This window comes from Staurois parvus, unplaced genomic scaffold (genome assembly GCF_062004578.1).
Source record: "Staurois parvus isolate SC_StPar_1 unplaced genomic scaffold, SC_StPar_1.0 ptg001200l, whole genome shotgun sequence".
NCBI lineage: Eukaryota > Metazoa > Chordata > Amphibia > Anura > Ranidae > Staurois > Staurois parvus.
The window spans coordinates 2922397-2938527 of NW_028318996.1; the positions used below are offsets into that span (position 1 = coordinate 2922397).

A 16131-nucleotide genomic window follows, 5' to 3' on the forward strand; every position below is an offset into this window, starting at 1 on the left:
ATAAAAGCTTACTTGATAATTCTCCTTGCATGCCCCGAGAGCTGCCCTTCTGTTGGTCATCTCTTTGCACAACTTCCTGGATTTCTTGTATCTTCTCAGATTTTCCTCTGCCATTTAGTTTTAAATGTTCTGAACTAAATATCCCATGGTACCTTGCTGCCTGCAAGCAGTCATTCCTGTACTGTCTGCATCTCCTGAAAGTCATCCACTCAGCACCTCTGTAGTTCAGATGACAGTTTCAATGAAATGTGTGACAGCAGTGCCTTCTCATAGGGCACAAAAGAAATTAGCAGGTGCATAGTGGTGCAGTCCATGTGGTGATAATTAAATGGATAAAAATCCAGATGAGACAAGGGCAATCCGGTAAGCACTCGGGCAGGCTGTGATGGAGTGAAGCAGACTTTGGAGTAGAAGAATAAAAGCAAAGGACACAGCGCCTCTAATTGTAGACTGTATAATAATTTTAATTAAAAGGTAAGTATAACAACTCGCATCTTAGTGTAACAAAACAGGCTCATAGGGATGAAAGTGGTACGTCTGTTGCCAGATGTAAAGACCACGCCAGATGTAAAGACAACATCTAACATCATTGGGTTGCTACGGGTTTCTGAGCATGCGCGGGAACCAGCGTGGACCGGCGCACTCTTTCATCAGGCATAGGTGGAGCATAGTCCTATGCTTCACCTATGCCTGATGAAAGAGTGTGCTGGTCCATGCTGGTTCCCGGGCATGCTCAGAAACGCGTTGTATCCTGATGATGTCAGATGCCCAAGCCACTAGCACTGGACATATTGGAAGACCCCCCCCCCCCACGCCTTACCATCTATGCCTTACTTGTTGCAGCGCCTCCTGCTGACTGACCGGGTTCCTCTTCTCCAGAGCAGTCTTTACATCTGGCAACAGATGTACCGCTTTCATCCCTATGAGCCTGTTTTATTACACTAAGATGTGAATTGTTATAATTACCTTTTATTAAAATTATTATACAGTCTACACTTAGAGGCGCTGTGTCCTTTGCTTTTATCCTTCTCACAGGGCATAGTGAATACGTCACAGAATTCAAGGAAGTAAATGTTTGGGGTAACCACAAAGCAAGCTCATATACTTCCAAGATTATTCAGATTAAAAGTAATAGGCTAGAAATAGTCTACATTTGTTGTGTAAATGAATATATGATTTTACATTTGACCATAGATATGCTTTAAGCATGATGGTAGTAGGAGGGGTTATGTTTGCAAGTGTCCTATCTAATGAAGGTGGTGCAACACAACCCATACATCTAAGACATTGTTCTGTCTCCCTTAATGAATAAAAAAAAAATGTTAGTGGTGAATCAAAGGTCATCTGAGAAAAACACAAAGCAAAACAAAGACCTAAAATTAAAAATAACAAAGGAAACGCAAACACCAGAGGACATTAATAATAATATATTTTAAGGAAAAAATCTTAGCATCATTATGTTTCTATCCAAAGACACTCAAAACTAATTTTTAAATCCTTATTTTGACCTATGACAGAACCAGTGAGAACTCATGTCTTTTCTGCATTTCCAAACAGGTTTTTTGTTTTGTTTTTTTTTTTGTTTTTTGTTTTTATTTCCAAGATTAAACAACCAGGCTAGCAAAATGTACCCAATACATACTTCTCTTATATCAAATATCAAACAAGCTAGGTATTCCGTACAATGTAGCTATACAGAGTATATACAATACACAACAGGGGTAGAGCCGGACCTGGTCCTGGATGGAAGATGTTGGAAAAAAGGAGATGAGTACCAGTAAATGCGTGCAGGATGCTATATAATCAGGCAGACTGGCCAATAACAAGTAACTGTTGTTTTTATAAGGTCTGTTTCTTGTACTAAACTGTCATCCTAATTTTACATGTGAATCTGCGTCACCAAGAGCAGCAGCTTTGGTTTAAGAGTGATAAATTAAGGTTTGGTGGAACGACTGGACTGTGTCAAGGCTATAGCTGACAAGTCTTAACATTTCTAAATTTACAACATTAGTGTGCAAATTGAAAGCAGGCCAGGTGCAAAAAGCAGCCATCCAGAACAGAGATAAGCAAATTGAAGACTTTGTAGAATGAAGGTACTATTCGTGCAGGTGAATCACTATTTCCTTGTATATCAAAGCCAAGCTCGCCAATCTGCATATATGAAAACTCACAAGTTCAGGTTGCCCCATTTTATGAACGTTGCTATTACCTCACAGAGTTCTCTGCAGTACTTGACAAATCCTGGTGACCAGGACAGACTATATATGTATATGTGTGTGTGTGGTTCTTGCTGATTTTATTTTGCTACCATAGCTCAATCGGAGGTCTGTAGAAATCTGGACGTCTCTTTCACAAGAGAAGAAAACATGTGGCTAGCACACCTCAACCTTCAATAAATTCACCTTTATTGATATCCCTTCCTATTGCACATTCTAGTAGGACATTAAGGAAGGGATATCAAAAAAGGTAGTTCCAATTGAGGTCTCCTGGCAACATATTTTCCTCTGACTACTGTGGCGCCATGCACCACTTGATTCAGCACCCTAAACTTGGGTGTATGGCACAACCAATTACTTCAGCACACTATAATTGGGTGTATGGCACCACCTGTTACTTCAGCACTCAATAATTTGGTGTATGGTAGAACCTGTTATTTTTCAGCACTCCATGCTTGGGATGTATGGCATATAGTTGAGTGTATACCAATTTGGTGTGTGACAGAGGTGTCTATATGATTTCACACAAGAAAAACATGAGCAGTGCATCATAGCTATTCGTGTAGAGAGAGGGAGGGGAAAATAAAAGAACTTTGGCCAGGACATTATTACAAACATGCTAATCTTACTATGAAAATCATAGAACCATAATATGTCACAGCTCTAATCATTTCTCTGTACATACACTACATGAAATTTACAACAGATGAATATTCCTGGTAGTGCAGCGATTGCTGGCCATAGACAATGATTAAAGTGGGGTTCCCTGTGATTGCTGCTCCGAAGCTTGCACTTGTTACTTAAACCCTAAGTCACTATATATTCCCTATAGATGCTTGAAATAGACGTAGGTGAGCAAAAACCTGTTAGCGTATGTCTGCCCACAATACAAAGGATAGGCATATGTGTTTGCAAGGTTACATCTTACAATGACAGAAACACATAACCAGAATAACTGAGACAAATTCTAAGGTTTTAATCTTCAATCTCCAGAATTCTCTCTCCGTCACAGGATGTGAAGTTCGGCTCTACCCCTCTCAGACATTTTAAAAACATCAAAAGCTTACAGCTACAGGCTCAAAAAACAGATCAGAAATAAAAGGACAACAAAATTAGCAACTGTGACTCTCACACGGATTACAAGAACTGTAGAAATAATCGTAACGTTTCCAAAACGGCACTTGTTTTCCAAAAATGGGCACAAAAATAGATATTGTTGCCACCAAGAACAATGGGGTACTATAAAAATGTTAAAAGCCAGATACAAGTATATAAAATGTGTATTTTTTTAAACATTGTATACATTTAAACAAAAGAAAGCTATTTTTGCCAACAAATTAATGTACATGCTCCGTGTCTAAAAGGAGTTCAGAGGCTAATGCCATAGGAACCGTATAAGTGTTATTAGTTCAGCGAAAGTTAAAGGATGGGAAGGATGTTTGATGAGACAGGATAGAGGCTTCCCAATACTAGGTCCTAGCACCCCACTGTTATAGTTCAGGGTGCTGCGTGCAAACAGCTACAAGATAAAACACATATCAGCATCTTAGCAAGAATCTGATGCGCAAGGTGACTTAGATTTTATTTTTAGAGAGGTGCAGAACCTGTGCTGGGTCTATCAGGGGGAAAGTGTCATTAGAAAATCCAATATAAGCTGACATATGTGGATGATGACAAACACAATATGCTGTGTACAAGTTGATTTTGTTACAATTCCTTTCCAAAGCTCCTTAGACCCAGTGGGGTTTATTTACTAAAGCTGGAGAGTCCAAAATCAGACTCCCTTCTGCATAAAAACCAATCAGCTTCTAACCTCAGCTTGTTCAATGAAGCTTTGGCAATGAAACCTGGAAGCTGATTGGTTTCTATGCAGAAGGGAGTCTGATTTTGGACTCTCCAGCTTTAGTAAATAAACCCCAGTGAGTCCACAGTAAGCAAAATATGACTTTACAGAGCACAGAAAAGTCCTCACATCCCAGAAAGCAATGGATGTGCCCCCAGACATCTGTTAGTAGGCACTGGCATGGCAACAAATAAAGGGAGAGTGAAGGAAAGGTTACACTTGTGCTCTCTGACTAGGACCAAAGTCATGATTTGTCTATTGTGGCGCCAACATGGCAGTGAGGAAGGGAAGAGTTTTTGTGCGGTTTCACCTATGCTCTGATTTGTCTACTTGGTTTTGATGGTAGCCAGAATAGGAATGATACAAAGACACAAATGTGTTCTGGCAATTCCTGGTACCTTCTATCTTCCAGTGAAGCAAGGCTATAACTATATTTCCTTATGACAGGTTCCCTTTAACTTGCTGGAGCTCAGACATCTACCTGTAAACAAGTCCTGCACCTCATGAACAGCAGAGTTTGGTTTGCTGCACTGCCACAAATTGCACACCACTTCCACACATGCAGGAACATCTGGACAAAAACACCAAAGTGCCCGTGTTTATACTCAAGAAAAAACACAAACCTACCAAGGATAAGAAAAAATTTTGGAGTGGAACTCCAAAAATACAGGAATTTTATAGTCACCTGTAGATTCCTTTTCTTGGAGTTCATTGGGGCACAAGATATTCAGTAGAAATGAACACTGACATCCAAAAGGGTCTGACGTGCAAGATAACCACTTCCACCATGCCTCAGTTCTGTGGCAAATCCACAAAACAGTGAATCGCAGGACAGAGGGGAGGGGAGTGTTCCTTAACGCCCAAAAATGGATTTTACAGGCAAGTCAAAATCCTATTTTCTTAACCATTCATTAAGGGACACGGGATATTCAGAGACGAGTGGGACATTCAAAAACAGTCAAACTGCGGGGTGGGCAACACAGCAAACTACATCCCAACAAGCCCACAAAGAACAGTGAAACAGAACTGGAAGGCTGCTTCAAATAGATCAGAGAGCTGCCTGAAGGACCTTACATCCCAAACATGCATCTGCTTAGGCCTGAACATACACTTGGAAAAACTTAGTGAAGGGGTGAACAGAAAAGCAGGTGGCAGTCTGGCAAATCTGGAAAACAGATGCTTAATGCTGAAGAGCGCAAGAGGCACTTACTGATCTAGTAGAGTGCACCCGAACAGGAAAGGTGGAGAACACTAATCCGAAGGCTTTAAATCAGGCATGTCCAAAGTCCGGCCCGCGGGCCATTTACAGCTCGGGGGTCGGTTTAATACGGCCCTCCAACAGCCCTCCCTGCTCTGTGTAATGTGGCCCTCCCACGGCCCTCCCTTCTATGGCACAGTCTTCTGCTTGAGAGCAGTGCGCATGCGTGACTGCGCCGCGCTGGGAGCGACAGAGGGCGGTGACGTCAGGGCCGGGCTTCCAGCGTGAAGTGTGTTTCTCTTCCCCTCCCGGCTGCCGAGCAGAGACTTCAGCTCCAGCTACCTTTTTCACCCTTCACATTAGTGCAGGTAAGTTTTTTTTAAATTTATTTTCAATACATTGTGAAAACTCAGCTGTCAGTTGATCTTAATGTTATGAAATGAAAAGTATGTTGTTTGCAATTAACTTGGCATAAAATAATTTATTTGCATTTAATTGTAATGGTTCAAAGAATGTTCGGAAAAATGTTCAGCCCTCCACCATGTTCACTTCATCCAATCTGGCCCTCTTTGAAAAAAGTTTGGACACCCCTGCTTTAAATGATAACCTGTCTATGCACTCCTAGAGATGGTGGGGGGAAAAAAAGCAAGTAGTACCCGTTTGAGGATCCTCAAGGATGATGAAGAAAGTATCAGTCTGACTAAAGGTTAGTTCACACCACAATCATGCACATTTCTAAATGTATTTGTAATGCCTTGCAGTGGATTTTTTTTTCTTTTCTTCAATCAACTTGTAAAATCTTCTTTTTTTTAAAGGAATATGCTAACATTTCATTTGAGGTTACTTTCTGCTTCTTCCTTGGGCTTCTCCATAGTTTGGTGTGTGCATTACAGCACAGAATCAGTGCTAAGGATGTGTACGCTTACAGGCATAATCATGGTGCTGGCCACTTCAATGTATGCATTCCGGGGTAAAAACGTGCATGCTGCTGTCTTTTTTTTTTTCTTCTAAAGCACTAGAACTGAACACAGTACTGTGAACTAGGTGACTGGAAAACATTGATTGTACTATACATGCATTCAGGATGTGTTTGCAAAATGCCCCTGAAAGCATCTGGTGTGAACAAGCCTTAAAGCAGGGGTAGCTAAGAGACACAAACAGCTCTAACCACATCCAGACAATGGAGGGAAATCTCCTTAGTATGTCAATAAGCAACACAATGGGATGGAAGAGCAATGTCCTGATTGAGGTAGAAGGAAGAAACCATCTTGGGGAGAAAAGAGCCCCAAGGCCTCAGGACAACCTTAACATTTATGTAGAATAAGAAAAGGTTCCTTACAAGATAAGGCTACCAACCCAGAGACAATGACAACAAGAAAAAACACATTGTAGGTGAGAGTGGATAGGGGGGTGTCCCATTTACACATATAAGGGCTTTGCAAGGTCGATAAAACCAGGATGAGATCTCAGGAAGTCACAGCCATGAGCGCACAGTGGAGCTATGTGAGCAACACCCTACACAAAGGCCTTAATCAAGGCATGAGAGGTTAGCGGCCTTTGAAAGATCAAAAGGGCTGAAACCTAATTTTGTACAACTAGAATTACAGTAATGTCCTCCATCTCAATCCTGTGGAGAAGAAAAAGAGAGAAAGTGTAAATCAGGCTGAACTGATCTCACTAAGCACTCAAAGCCTTCACTGCCAGGAGGATCTCTGCCTCTGGAGACAAAATGACTAAGTTTCACATTAAACCTGGACACCAAGAGATCCACATCTGGTGTTTCCCTCCTACAACAGAGGTACTAAAATACATCTGGATGAAGAGACCATTCTCTAGCACCCAGTTTGGCTGTTGAAGTCAGCCTACTAATCTTTCATGCTGGAGATGTGTATGGCTGTCAGGGTGGGAATATGGGGTTCCACCCAAGCCAGAATCTGATCTCCTCTTTATGTCGTGAGACTTCTGGTATATTTCTGATAGTTGATGTATGCAATGGCAGTGGTGTTGGCAGAGAGGTGTTGAGACAAGGGACAGGCAGCCGCTGTGATCCAGGAGGTGAACTCTGGACAGTCTTGTTCCCTCCACGCATGACCCCTAGGGAATGTTAAGGGACAGGATTCCTCCAGAGAGTGCAGCACAACCCTGGACCTCTAAAGAGACATGCAACTTCCTGACAGTGCACAAGGTGATCTGAGCAGCGCCATAAGCAGAGTTCAAGGCCGAAAGACTCACATTACAGGCGGGCCCCATGACTTCTTCAGAGTGAGGATAGCCGAACCAGAAAACTGCATGCAGCAGCACTTTGCAAGAAGATTGTTAGCAGAAAAAATATCTTGATAAAAAGGTGAAATGATAAAGCTTTTCCCCCAGAGGGGAAGAGATTTCCATTTTCTCAGATCATTAGCTAAAAACAAAATGGGGCATGCTGGAAGTAGGAGATCTTTCTTTACTGACACTTTTTTGATTACCAGTGTCCAATTCTCCTGTAGACAGCAATTTAACCAAATATCCTGTGCCCCTAATTTAATGGTTAAGAAAATATAATAATCACCCCTTGGGTTGGTTAAGATTTACAAAATTACAAAAAAATAATTGAATGTACTTTTATATATTGCTAGCATAACTATAAACAAAATCGGCCTTTACATTAGCGTCCAGTAAACCTATCTTAACCAGACAGAACCATTTAGGCTCTATTGCACTGTGCTATTCAGCCATAATAACACATTTCAGGCACTGGGGGCTGGAGGGGAGGTGTTTAGGTAGCTTACAGTAAGGGGAGAGCACAGGGATTTCCTCACCAGTGAGGATATGTTCATTCATAATCTAGTTAGATGCCTGGAGGTGGGGAGGTGATGCAGGAAGCTGCAGGTTCTGAAAGCTGGTGTCACTTTCTTAGCTATAAAATGCAGTGTGAATCAATGTGTGAATCACAAATATTTTGGCAGATAGAACAAGTTACATGTGCGCTTTAGGATTTCTCCTTTTTTAAACCAATCTGCCCATTCACTCTACAAAGTAAAAGAATCATCATCTGACAGTACAGTGCTGTCAGACCAGACATCACAGGTGGGTAAGCACTGACATGGGTATGTGTTCTCATGTGTTGTCTGGACCATGGCCTGAGAATAAATAAAAGGATAGATAATAGAAATCAATCAGAGCATGTCTATATTGCAAGTAAAATATGCAGTGCCATACTGCATTAATGAGACTCCAGTAATTTTTCTTTTATTAAAATATAAAAAATGCTCTGCCATTGTGAAAAGGGAGGATAATTTAATTGGAGACTGCAGTACCAATCATCAGCAGTTTGTTATATAAAGGGATTTGGTGGACAGCTGACTTCTCTGTGATACAATCCAACAGCACAGTCCACCCAAGAACCCACCACAGCAAAGTCATCATGATGCTGCAAGGCATAACCAAATTAGTGATGGAAAATAATCTGCAGAATTCATAAAAAAAGTCATTCCTAGACATGAACCAGCAGGCAATTTTCAGAAGCCACGGAATATGTTAATAATATTTCTACTAAAAATGAAAAGTTTAAAAAAGTTTTAAAATCAACCTTCTATTCAGGTAGGTGGCCCTATCTGGGGTCTGAGCTTTGTCCACACCTGCCCTCCTCCAGTATGCAAAAATAAGAGTTAAGACACAAGTCTCAAATATTGACTTTTCATAATAAAAATCAGCAAGTACTAAGCATTCAAACTTTTCTATTTTTGTGATACCCATTGTGTGTGTGTGGGGGGGATGCCCTCATTGAGTAAGAGTAGCCCGAGTACACTGATCACAAGCCTTCATCTACTGGCAATATTAACAAAATACACAAAAAACAGCAATCACCCCCCACCCCTACCAAAAATTCTCAAGGTGCACTGTGACACAAAGGACAGGATTGCACAGCAGGATTGGGCAGTAGATGTGGTTTGTGCTGTTTTCTGTTAACTTTCCTGTATGGGTGACAGGTAACATTGTGCTGTTATGTTTGGCATTTCCTCATGATTAGGAGATGTGTGCTCATTTCATTTTTCCTAAACAATAAAGGCGAGGACACTGTACAGATCAGTGAAATATCTTCTTTTTTTCTGCAAGTTAAAACTGAACATTCTTTCCGTATAAATACTAAAAGCTAGGGTGGACAAACACAAAACAAATCAGAGAAAGACGTATCAATTCAAATCATTAAACACTGAATTTTCATCTCAATCTGCAGTCAGCGATGATTCCTTAAAACAGACTGAAAATGTCAAAGTTTTCTTACTTGAAATTATGGAAACAGCATTCATACTGTAAACAGTAACTGTCTCACTGCTTTTCCCAAAAGCCGGCATGAAGCACAAGGACAAATGACAGGCATTCCTCCTAACTTTTACCGTTATATCTTTGGTGAAATATTTGCCTAAGGTGCTGTGTGTAGACTGCAAAAAAAAGGGCTTGGTCATGTGATTACAATAACTGCAGAACAACTTAGACCTAATTTTCAGAAAAGCACAGACTGTCAAACCTCACTAGAGATTTCTATTCTGCCTCTGTGTGCATCTGAGAGTAGAATTGACTTGGTCTGTGTTTTCTATTTCGCTGCCCCATAATGCACGAGAAGACAGGGGGCGCTCATTATAGAGAATAAACCAACAGGAACACACTTCTAGGTGTGTGGAATGCCTAGTACAAACTTTCATCTCACTTTAAATCTTTATTTGTTAGGAACTACAGATACAGTAAAAACTCCCCCTTCTTCAGGGCTTGAACTACAGTTGTTGACATATTCTAGAAAAAAATTAACCAGAGAACCTATAATTGAGGCAGGATCGAATCTTGTGTGTCCTAACAGCATATAAACATCCAGCTGAAACAACAGCCGCTAATAATATATGTTCTGTCAATAACACAATAACCAAGATTTATATATATATATATATATATATATATATATATATATATTGGATCAGTGTAACTGCAATATGGTAGTCATGGGTAAAGTAATGACAAGGCCTACACATAGAAACAAAACAAGTATCATTTACTCATGCACAAAATTCTCAGATTTGTGTCTTCATAGCTGTAGCCATAAAGATAAATAGCCATTTCCGTATCAACCGACTCAGGGGATACAGGGAGCACTGTATGGATATGTCTGCCTTACATTACTATGAATTGCTACAGTACTAATTAAAGGAAACAGTTCACTTAGCAGTTGTGTGTAGTCCTGCAGATTGAGAAGTGCTCACCAAGGGATAGAAATATACAAGTGTGCCATCTTGACACGTGTGTGTATCTGTGTGTGTGTTATTTCTGAAAATGGCTCTGTAGTTTCTGGTCTAGAAACACTGATAAAATGGTTTCTGTAAAGTGTTGGCTGCAATACAAAAGTGAATCCTCATCAAATTGTGATGTCACCAAAGCTTATAGCTGATCTGGTGCTTTGGAGCAATATACCTGAATCCCTTGCACTTAATCCCATAACGTCCGTAGCACCAATATCGTTTTCACACCAAATAGATTATGTGCCAAAAAAAAAAACAATTTATGCCAATGTATTAAACAAAAAGTCAGAGACAAATGTTTGCTGAAAATATCTGATTGGGTATACAGAGCATTAGGCTGGCTGTAGACAGGACGATTCTCTGCAGAATTGATAAATATTCATGAACACAAACATCACTACATTCAAGGGGGGAATTGTTCACGGAAAATGTAAAATGGAAGATCAAATTATTATTTAAATCAGCAACCCTAAAATCATAACATTTCCAACACGTGATCCTATTTTTGAATCGTGATAATTTCCATAAAGATCACTGGTTCAGTGTTCAAAGACTATTTGTCAAATGTTCATCAAATCTTTACAAATACGGTGCCAACTATGAGCACCCTTTCAAGCAGATTGGTAGGGGGTCAGTTTTGTACCACAATCCCAGCACAGATGTCACTATAGAAATAACTGTAAACAGCCAGAAGGATACAGGGATGAACAATTCTAGACATGGTGACAGTTGGTTCCGCCATATAAAGGGGTTATAGAATCACAGATGTCTAGTGTTTGCCACTTGCTTACACTGAGGTGTAATAATACTCTAATCATGTAGTGTAATATTGTGATAGTATGAATGAGCCTGCTGGGTGGCAGAACAAGATGACCACATGAAAGTAACAGTTCCTGCCAACCCACAGAAGAGTAGAACTGCCGCACCCATCCAAGTAATCCTGGCCAAATCAGAGCAAACCCCACACGATGCTTATTAGAATTAAAACCAGGTGTTGCTGAATCCCCAGGGTGCACCTGACTGCCAAATCCTCTCACTTCCTTCTCCACCCTCTGGTGTGTTAATTTTATTAGCTGCTGAGCTCATGAACACTTCTCCCTCTCTCTAAACAGCCACAAATCAGGAAAACAGAACATAAGAGACATAAAATTACCATAGTCCTAATCCATTCTATCTAATGGGTGACCAGGCCTCCTCGCATACTGCACAACTCAGTGAAGAAGGCATGGACAGACCAAATAAAAATGTCATGTCCACTCTAGACAACCAATCATGGCTAGGAACATAGGGCAGATGTATCTAGCTAGTGGCAAATTTGCTCTCTTGCCGACCTCTACACACTGGAGTCACAGGAGGAAAGCCATATCAATCACTAACAGAAAGAACCAAAATGGTAAATACCAGCTATTTAGGCACTCTGGCTATCCAGCTCTTGGCAGTTACCCAGCTCTGACAATTAACCTTCAATAGAACCAAATTATTTTTCTGAAATCTGACTTGCATCACCTCCATTTACTGCTTCTTAGTTGGTCGCACAGAGATGCAGGCTTATTTGAAAAAAAATGTGAGAAGAATGAGAGTGCCAAAGGATAAATCAAGTCGGCTGAACCCCCGAAATGGGTTAGCTTTTGTGACCTTCTGTCAGGTAGAATAAAAGGAATCACACTATATCCTTGGCACTCTCATCCTTCTTAAATACTTCAGATAACTCCAGGAACACATGAGGATACACTAGCTGACAGAGAACAGCTTCTAAAATCTGTATTCAAAGTCCTATCTCTCCTGTTTTGGGTCCAGCTCTTTAACATGCCCATGTTGAGATTAGTGAATAAGGCAGTGAAACATGGATATCATGCATGGAGCAGTAATAATGATTGGGGGATTCAGGGGACTGGGCTGATGACCTATGCTCTTTGGCTTATTAATTAAGCCTGATTCGGTCGCTTTTCAGAAATCACATTTTTTCTAATCAAAACTTACAACTGAAAGACTAGGCAGGGAAGGAAAGGTTGACTGCTTCCACAGCACTTCAGACTCTTGGCTGACAAATACAATTAAACAGGGAAAATCCAGAGTTGTGAACACTTAGCTGACAAACATTTCTCCCCTGCTGATCTGTTAGGCTCTAAAGCTGGCCATACAGCTTTTGAGCTGAATTTGCAATCCCTAGTCAATCACCTTTAGACCCACCTAGACAAGCTACTCAATTTCAAGTCAGGTAGTCTTTCATACCACATAATTATTGTTCAGTCTAAAGATATTCGATTCGTTCTTTCCTTACTCCATCATCCTCTACCCAAGCTGACACAGTTCCTTCTCTCCTTAACTGAAGTTGAAATCTTTTCTATATGTCATAAAATTAAGGCCTGAAGCCACCATCAGACGAAACAGTGCTTGTAAAATCTGGCACTACGCCCCTTCCTATCTCCCTCTGGATCAGAAAATCCTCAAACCTGGCCTACAGGTAAGGCTTACAAAAATAAACTAAAGGAGAATAATAAACTCCTATAAAGTAGGAGAATTAGTTTTATATATTATAAAAAGGTTAGTAAATAAAAAGAAAAACACAGGTAATAATATCAATATATAGCAACAGCAGCTGAACTATCAGTAAAATATTAACCATAAAATATTAAAATTTAGCTTAGTGCGGCTTTCACCCGAGGACAAACATTTTGTGCTTGCTGACAGAAGAGGTTACACTAGATTAGCTACAGAATGATAGACTAGGATGTTTATATATCTCTCGGGCTGACATTATGTCATATTATACTCATTCTGTTCAGAGATGATCTGTACACTTCTGTTTGCTGGTGAATACATTTGGTCAAATCATTTCTGAAAATTAAAAAAAAATAAAATACCACACAGAAAAGCATATATGAGTTGAGATAAAATCTCAGTACCAGAGCAGTCCCAGTGAGACAATACAGGTCACTTCTCAAATTAAAAAGAAAAAAAAAAAACAACACTCCAATCATGTAATACAGTTACACTGAAAGTTTCAAGCTTCCTATGATGAGCAGAAAGTTGTCGAGTTCTGAGCAGCATGATGAGGAAAAAAAGCATTCCCACCGCAGTAAACACGGGTCAGAGCCTATGCGGACCTCTCGAGCAACTGTCCCCGCACGCAAACTATCACACCACACCAGGGAGCAGTCAGACGCGAGTCACATCCTCTTCATATACACAGCCATCCTCCTGCAGAAAAGGTTATATAGAACAAAATGATATAGAAAGGACCTCCAAATGTGCGATGGTTATATCCAGCACAGCACACAAAACAAAAGGAAGCCAAGGTTCCTGACAGATTGGGACTGGAGATAGACAAGTGACGTCCTCAGGAGCTTGATTTACTTTCCTTAGAAAACAGAAGGTAAACTAGAATTGACCAATCACAGGTGTTTCCCAAAAAAGGGGAAAAGAATAAAGATGAAGCAGATTTTCACGGGGTGTGGGACACGTATATCCAGACTATTCCACAGCAATGGAAGATACCTCTGCTTTGGGGGTGTCATCTCTGCTGCTCTCATCCATAGGGCTGGCCTTGACAGACTCGGTCATTTCCTCCTCTTCCCCCTCTTTTTCAGCCAGGCTGCCCAGGGAGCCCAGGGGGAAAGTACTCTCGCAGTTCTGTGTGGAGGAAACCTGGGAGATGACCGGCATTTGGACAGAAGAGTTGTTTTCAAAGCCGTGTTCTGCCAGTTCGTACTGCCCAAGTGCCTCTTCCTGCTCCTGGCTCAAGTAATCTGGGACTAGGAAATCGCTAATGGAAAGAGAGAGGAGAATCACATTACCAATAAAAGACAGTGAGCATGAATTATGACATCAAACTAACATGCACATGACAAATCTAAACTGGTATAACGCCACCTGGTTTGGTTGGTTTGAGCACTTTAAAAGCATTTTTTAACATATGAATTTAACACAATGTACATGTATAATCAGTAATTCCATGTACTAACAGTGACATTACAGACACTGTAGCCAGCCATGCGTCAAAGACATTTCATGTAAGCAAACATGATCAATCTGTAAAGGAAAAAAAAAACAACCACACTGTCTGGAGCCTTGTCTTACTGTTACAGTCTTTCCACAAAGTCCATTCTTGCATGCTGTTAGGAATGTCTTCCTCCCCCTAAACACCACCTTGGCCTGGCCACTCTTTTAATAAGCACTGCATTGTGGAGGAGCGGGGGGACTGCACAAGTGCCCCCATACCTGGAAGTAACAATGCTTTAACAGAGCTGCAGAGGGGGTGGGGAGGCAAACATGATCACCGTAGGTTTTTTTAAAAAAAATTTTTAAAATATGTTAGGGGTTTTTTTTTTTGACAGGCATGTTCTTTATGTTATAAAATAATCATGAACAATCTTAACAATGTCAGTGGTTATTTACATAAATAGAACTCATGTTTGAGGTTTGTACCTTCTATTTATTTTTGACTATTGTTTTATGACTACATTCTTCATGTCTGCAGCTCGTAGTGGTAGGTCTTTGTGATATACTTTATTAATCCTGTACATGCTCTAAGTATTATAGCAAACTCAACAAGCAATCAATTAATTTCCCTCTTTTGTTATATTTCTGTTCTCCTGAGCTTTCCATAACACTAGTTTACACAGTGTCTAAGGCATTTTGAAGGATTTGAACCATATTGGGAAACACAGTATACTGTACACTTATGTTACAGCTGAAATCCAGCTTTTTGGATGGATCCATGGAATTTTTTGCATGGTTACACTGGTCTAGCTTGGACCAATGTAAGTATGTACTTTATATGCCATTTCCATGGAATCCCTGTGGAAGCAGAGTATCACTATGGATAGCCAGGTCCAAAGCCAAGCGGTATGTGAAATCTGATTGCATCTTTACTTTTTAACATTGAAAAAATCAAAACGGATATTTCTATTCAGTATTCATGTGAGGTCTTACAACAGCTATATTCATTTTTTGGGGAATCTTAATTACTATAAGTATGGCCTTAACCAGCACTGTAGCAATTGTTAATTTGAGGTTTCCCATCTTTTATATATTATGTGATTCTGATGTGAATCCACGGTTGATAAACCTTTGTCACCAGCTTTTCTACTGGCTATCAGAACAGCTAAGCTGTGTGTTGTTAGATATGCACCCTGGTAGTTCCTGGGGTCCCCCTTCCACTTCATTTACCTAAGAGTTCAGAGGCACGGCTCACAGCTTTTGATTAAAAACTTCTTCATACAGTGGATATAAAAAGTCTACACACTCCTGTTAGGTTTCTGTGATGTAAAAAAATGAGACAAAGATAAATCATATCAGAACTTTTTCCACCTTTAATGTGACCTACTGTATAAACTGTACATCTCAAGTGAAAAACAAACTGAAATCTTTTAGGGGGGGGGGGAGTAAACATAAAAAAATAAATAAATAATGTGTTTGCATAAGTGTGCACACCCTCTTATAACTGGGGATGTAGCTGTGTTCAGATTTAAGCAATCACATTCAAAATCATGTTAAATAGGAGTCAGTACACACCTGCCATCAATTAAAGTGCCTCTGATTAACCCCAAATATAGTTCAGCTGTTCTAGTAGGTCTTTCCTGACATTTTCTTAGTCGCATC

The 16131-nt window shown here is 40.3% G+C and overlaps 1 protein-coding gene across 1 annotated transcript in view; it reads right to left on the bottom strand.

Moving 5' to 3' along the window:
- Window positions 1–1412: 1412 nt before the first annotated feature.
- Window positions 1413–16131, bottom strand: part of ZBTB44 (zinc finger and BTB domain containing 44) — a 121480-nt gene continuing 106761 nt past the window's right edge. The window contains exon 6 of the mRNA XM_089660088.1: window positions 1413–14293. Coding sequence (XP_089516214.1) covers window positions 14002–14293 — 292 coding nt within the window. The 3' untranslated portion in view covers window positions 1413–14001. The remainder of the gene's footprint in view (window positions 14294–16131) is intronic.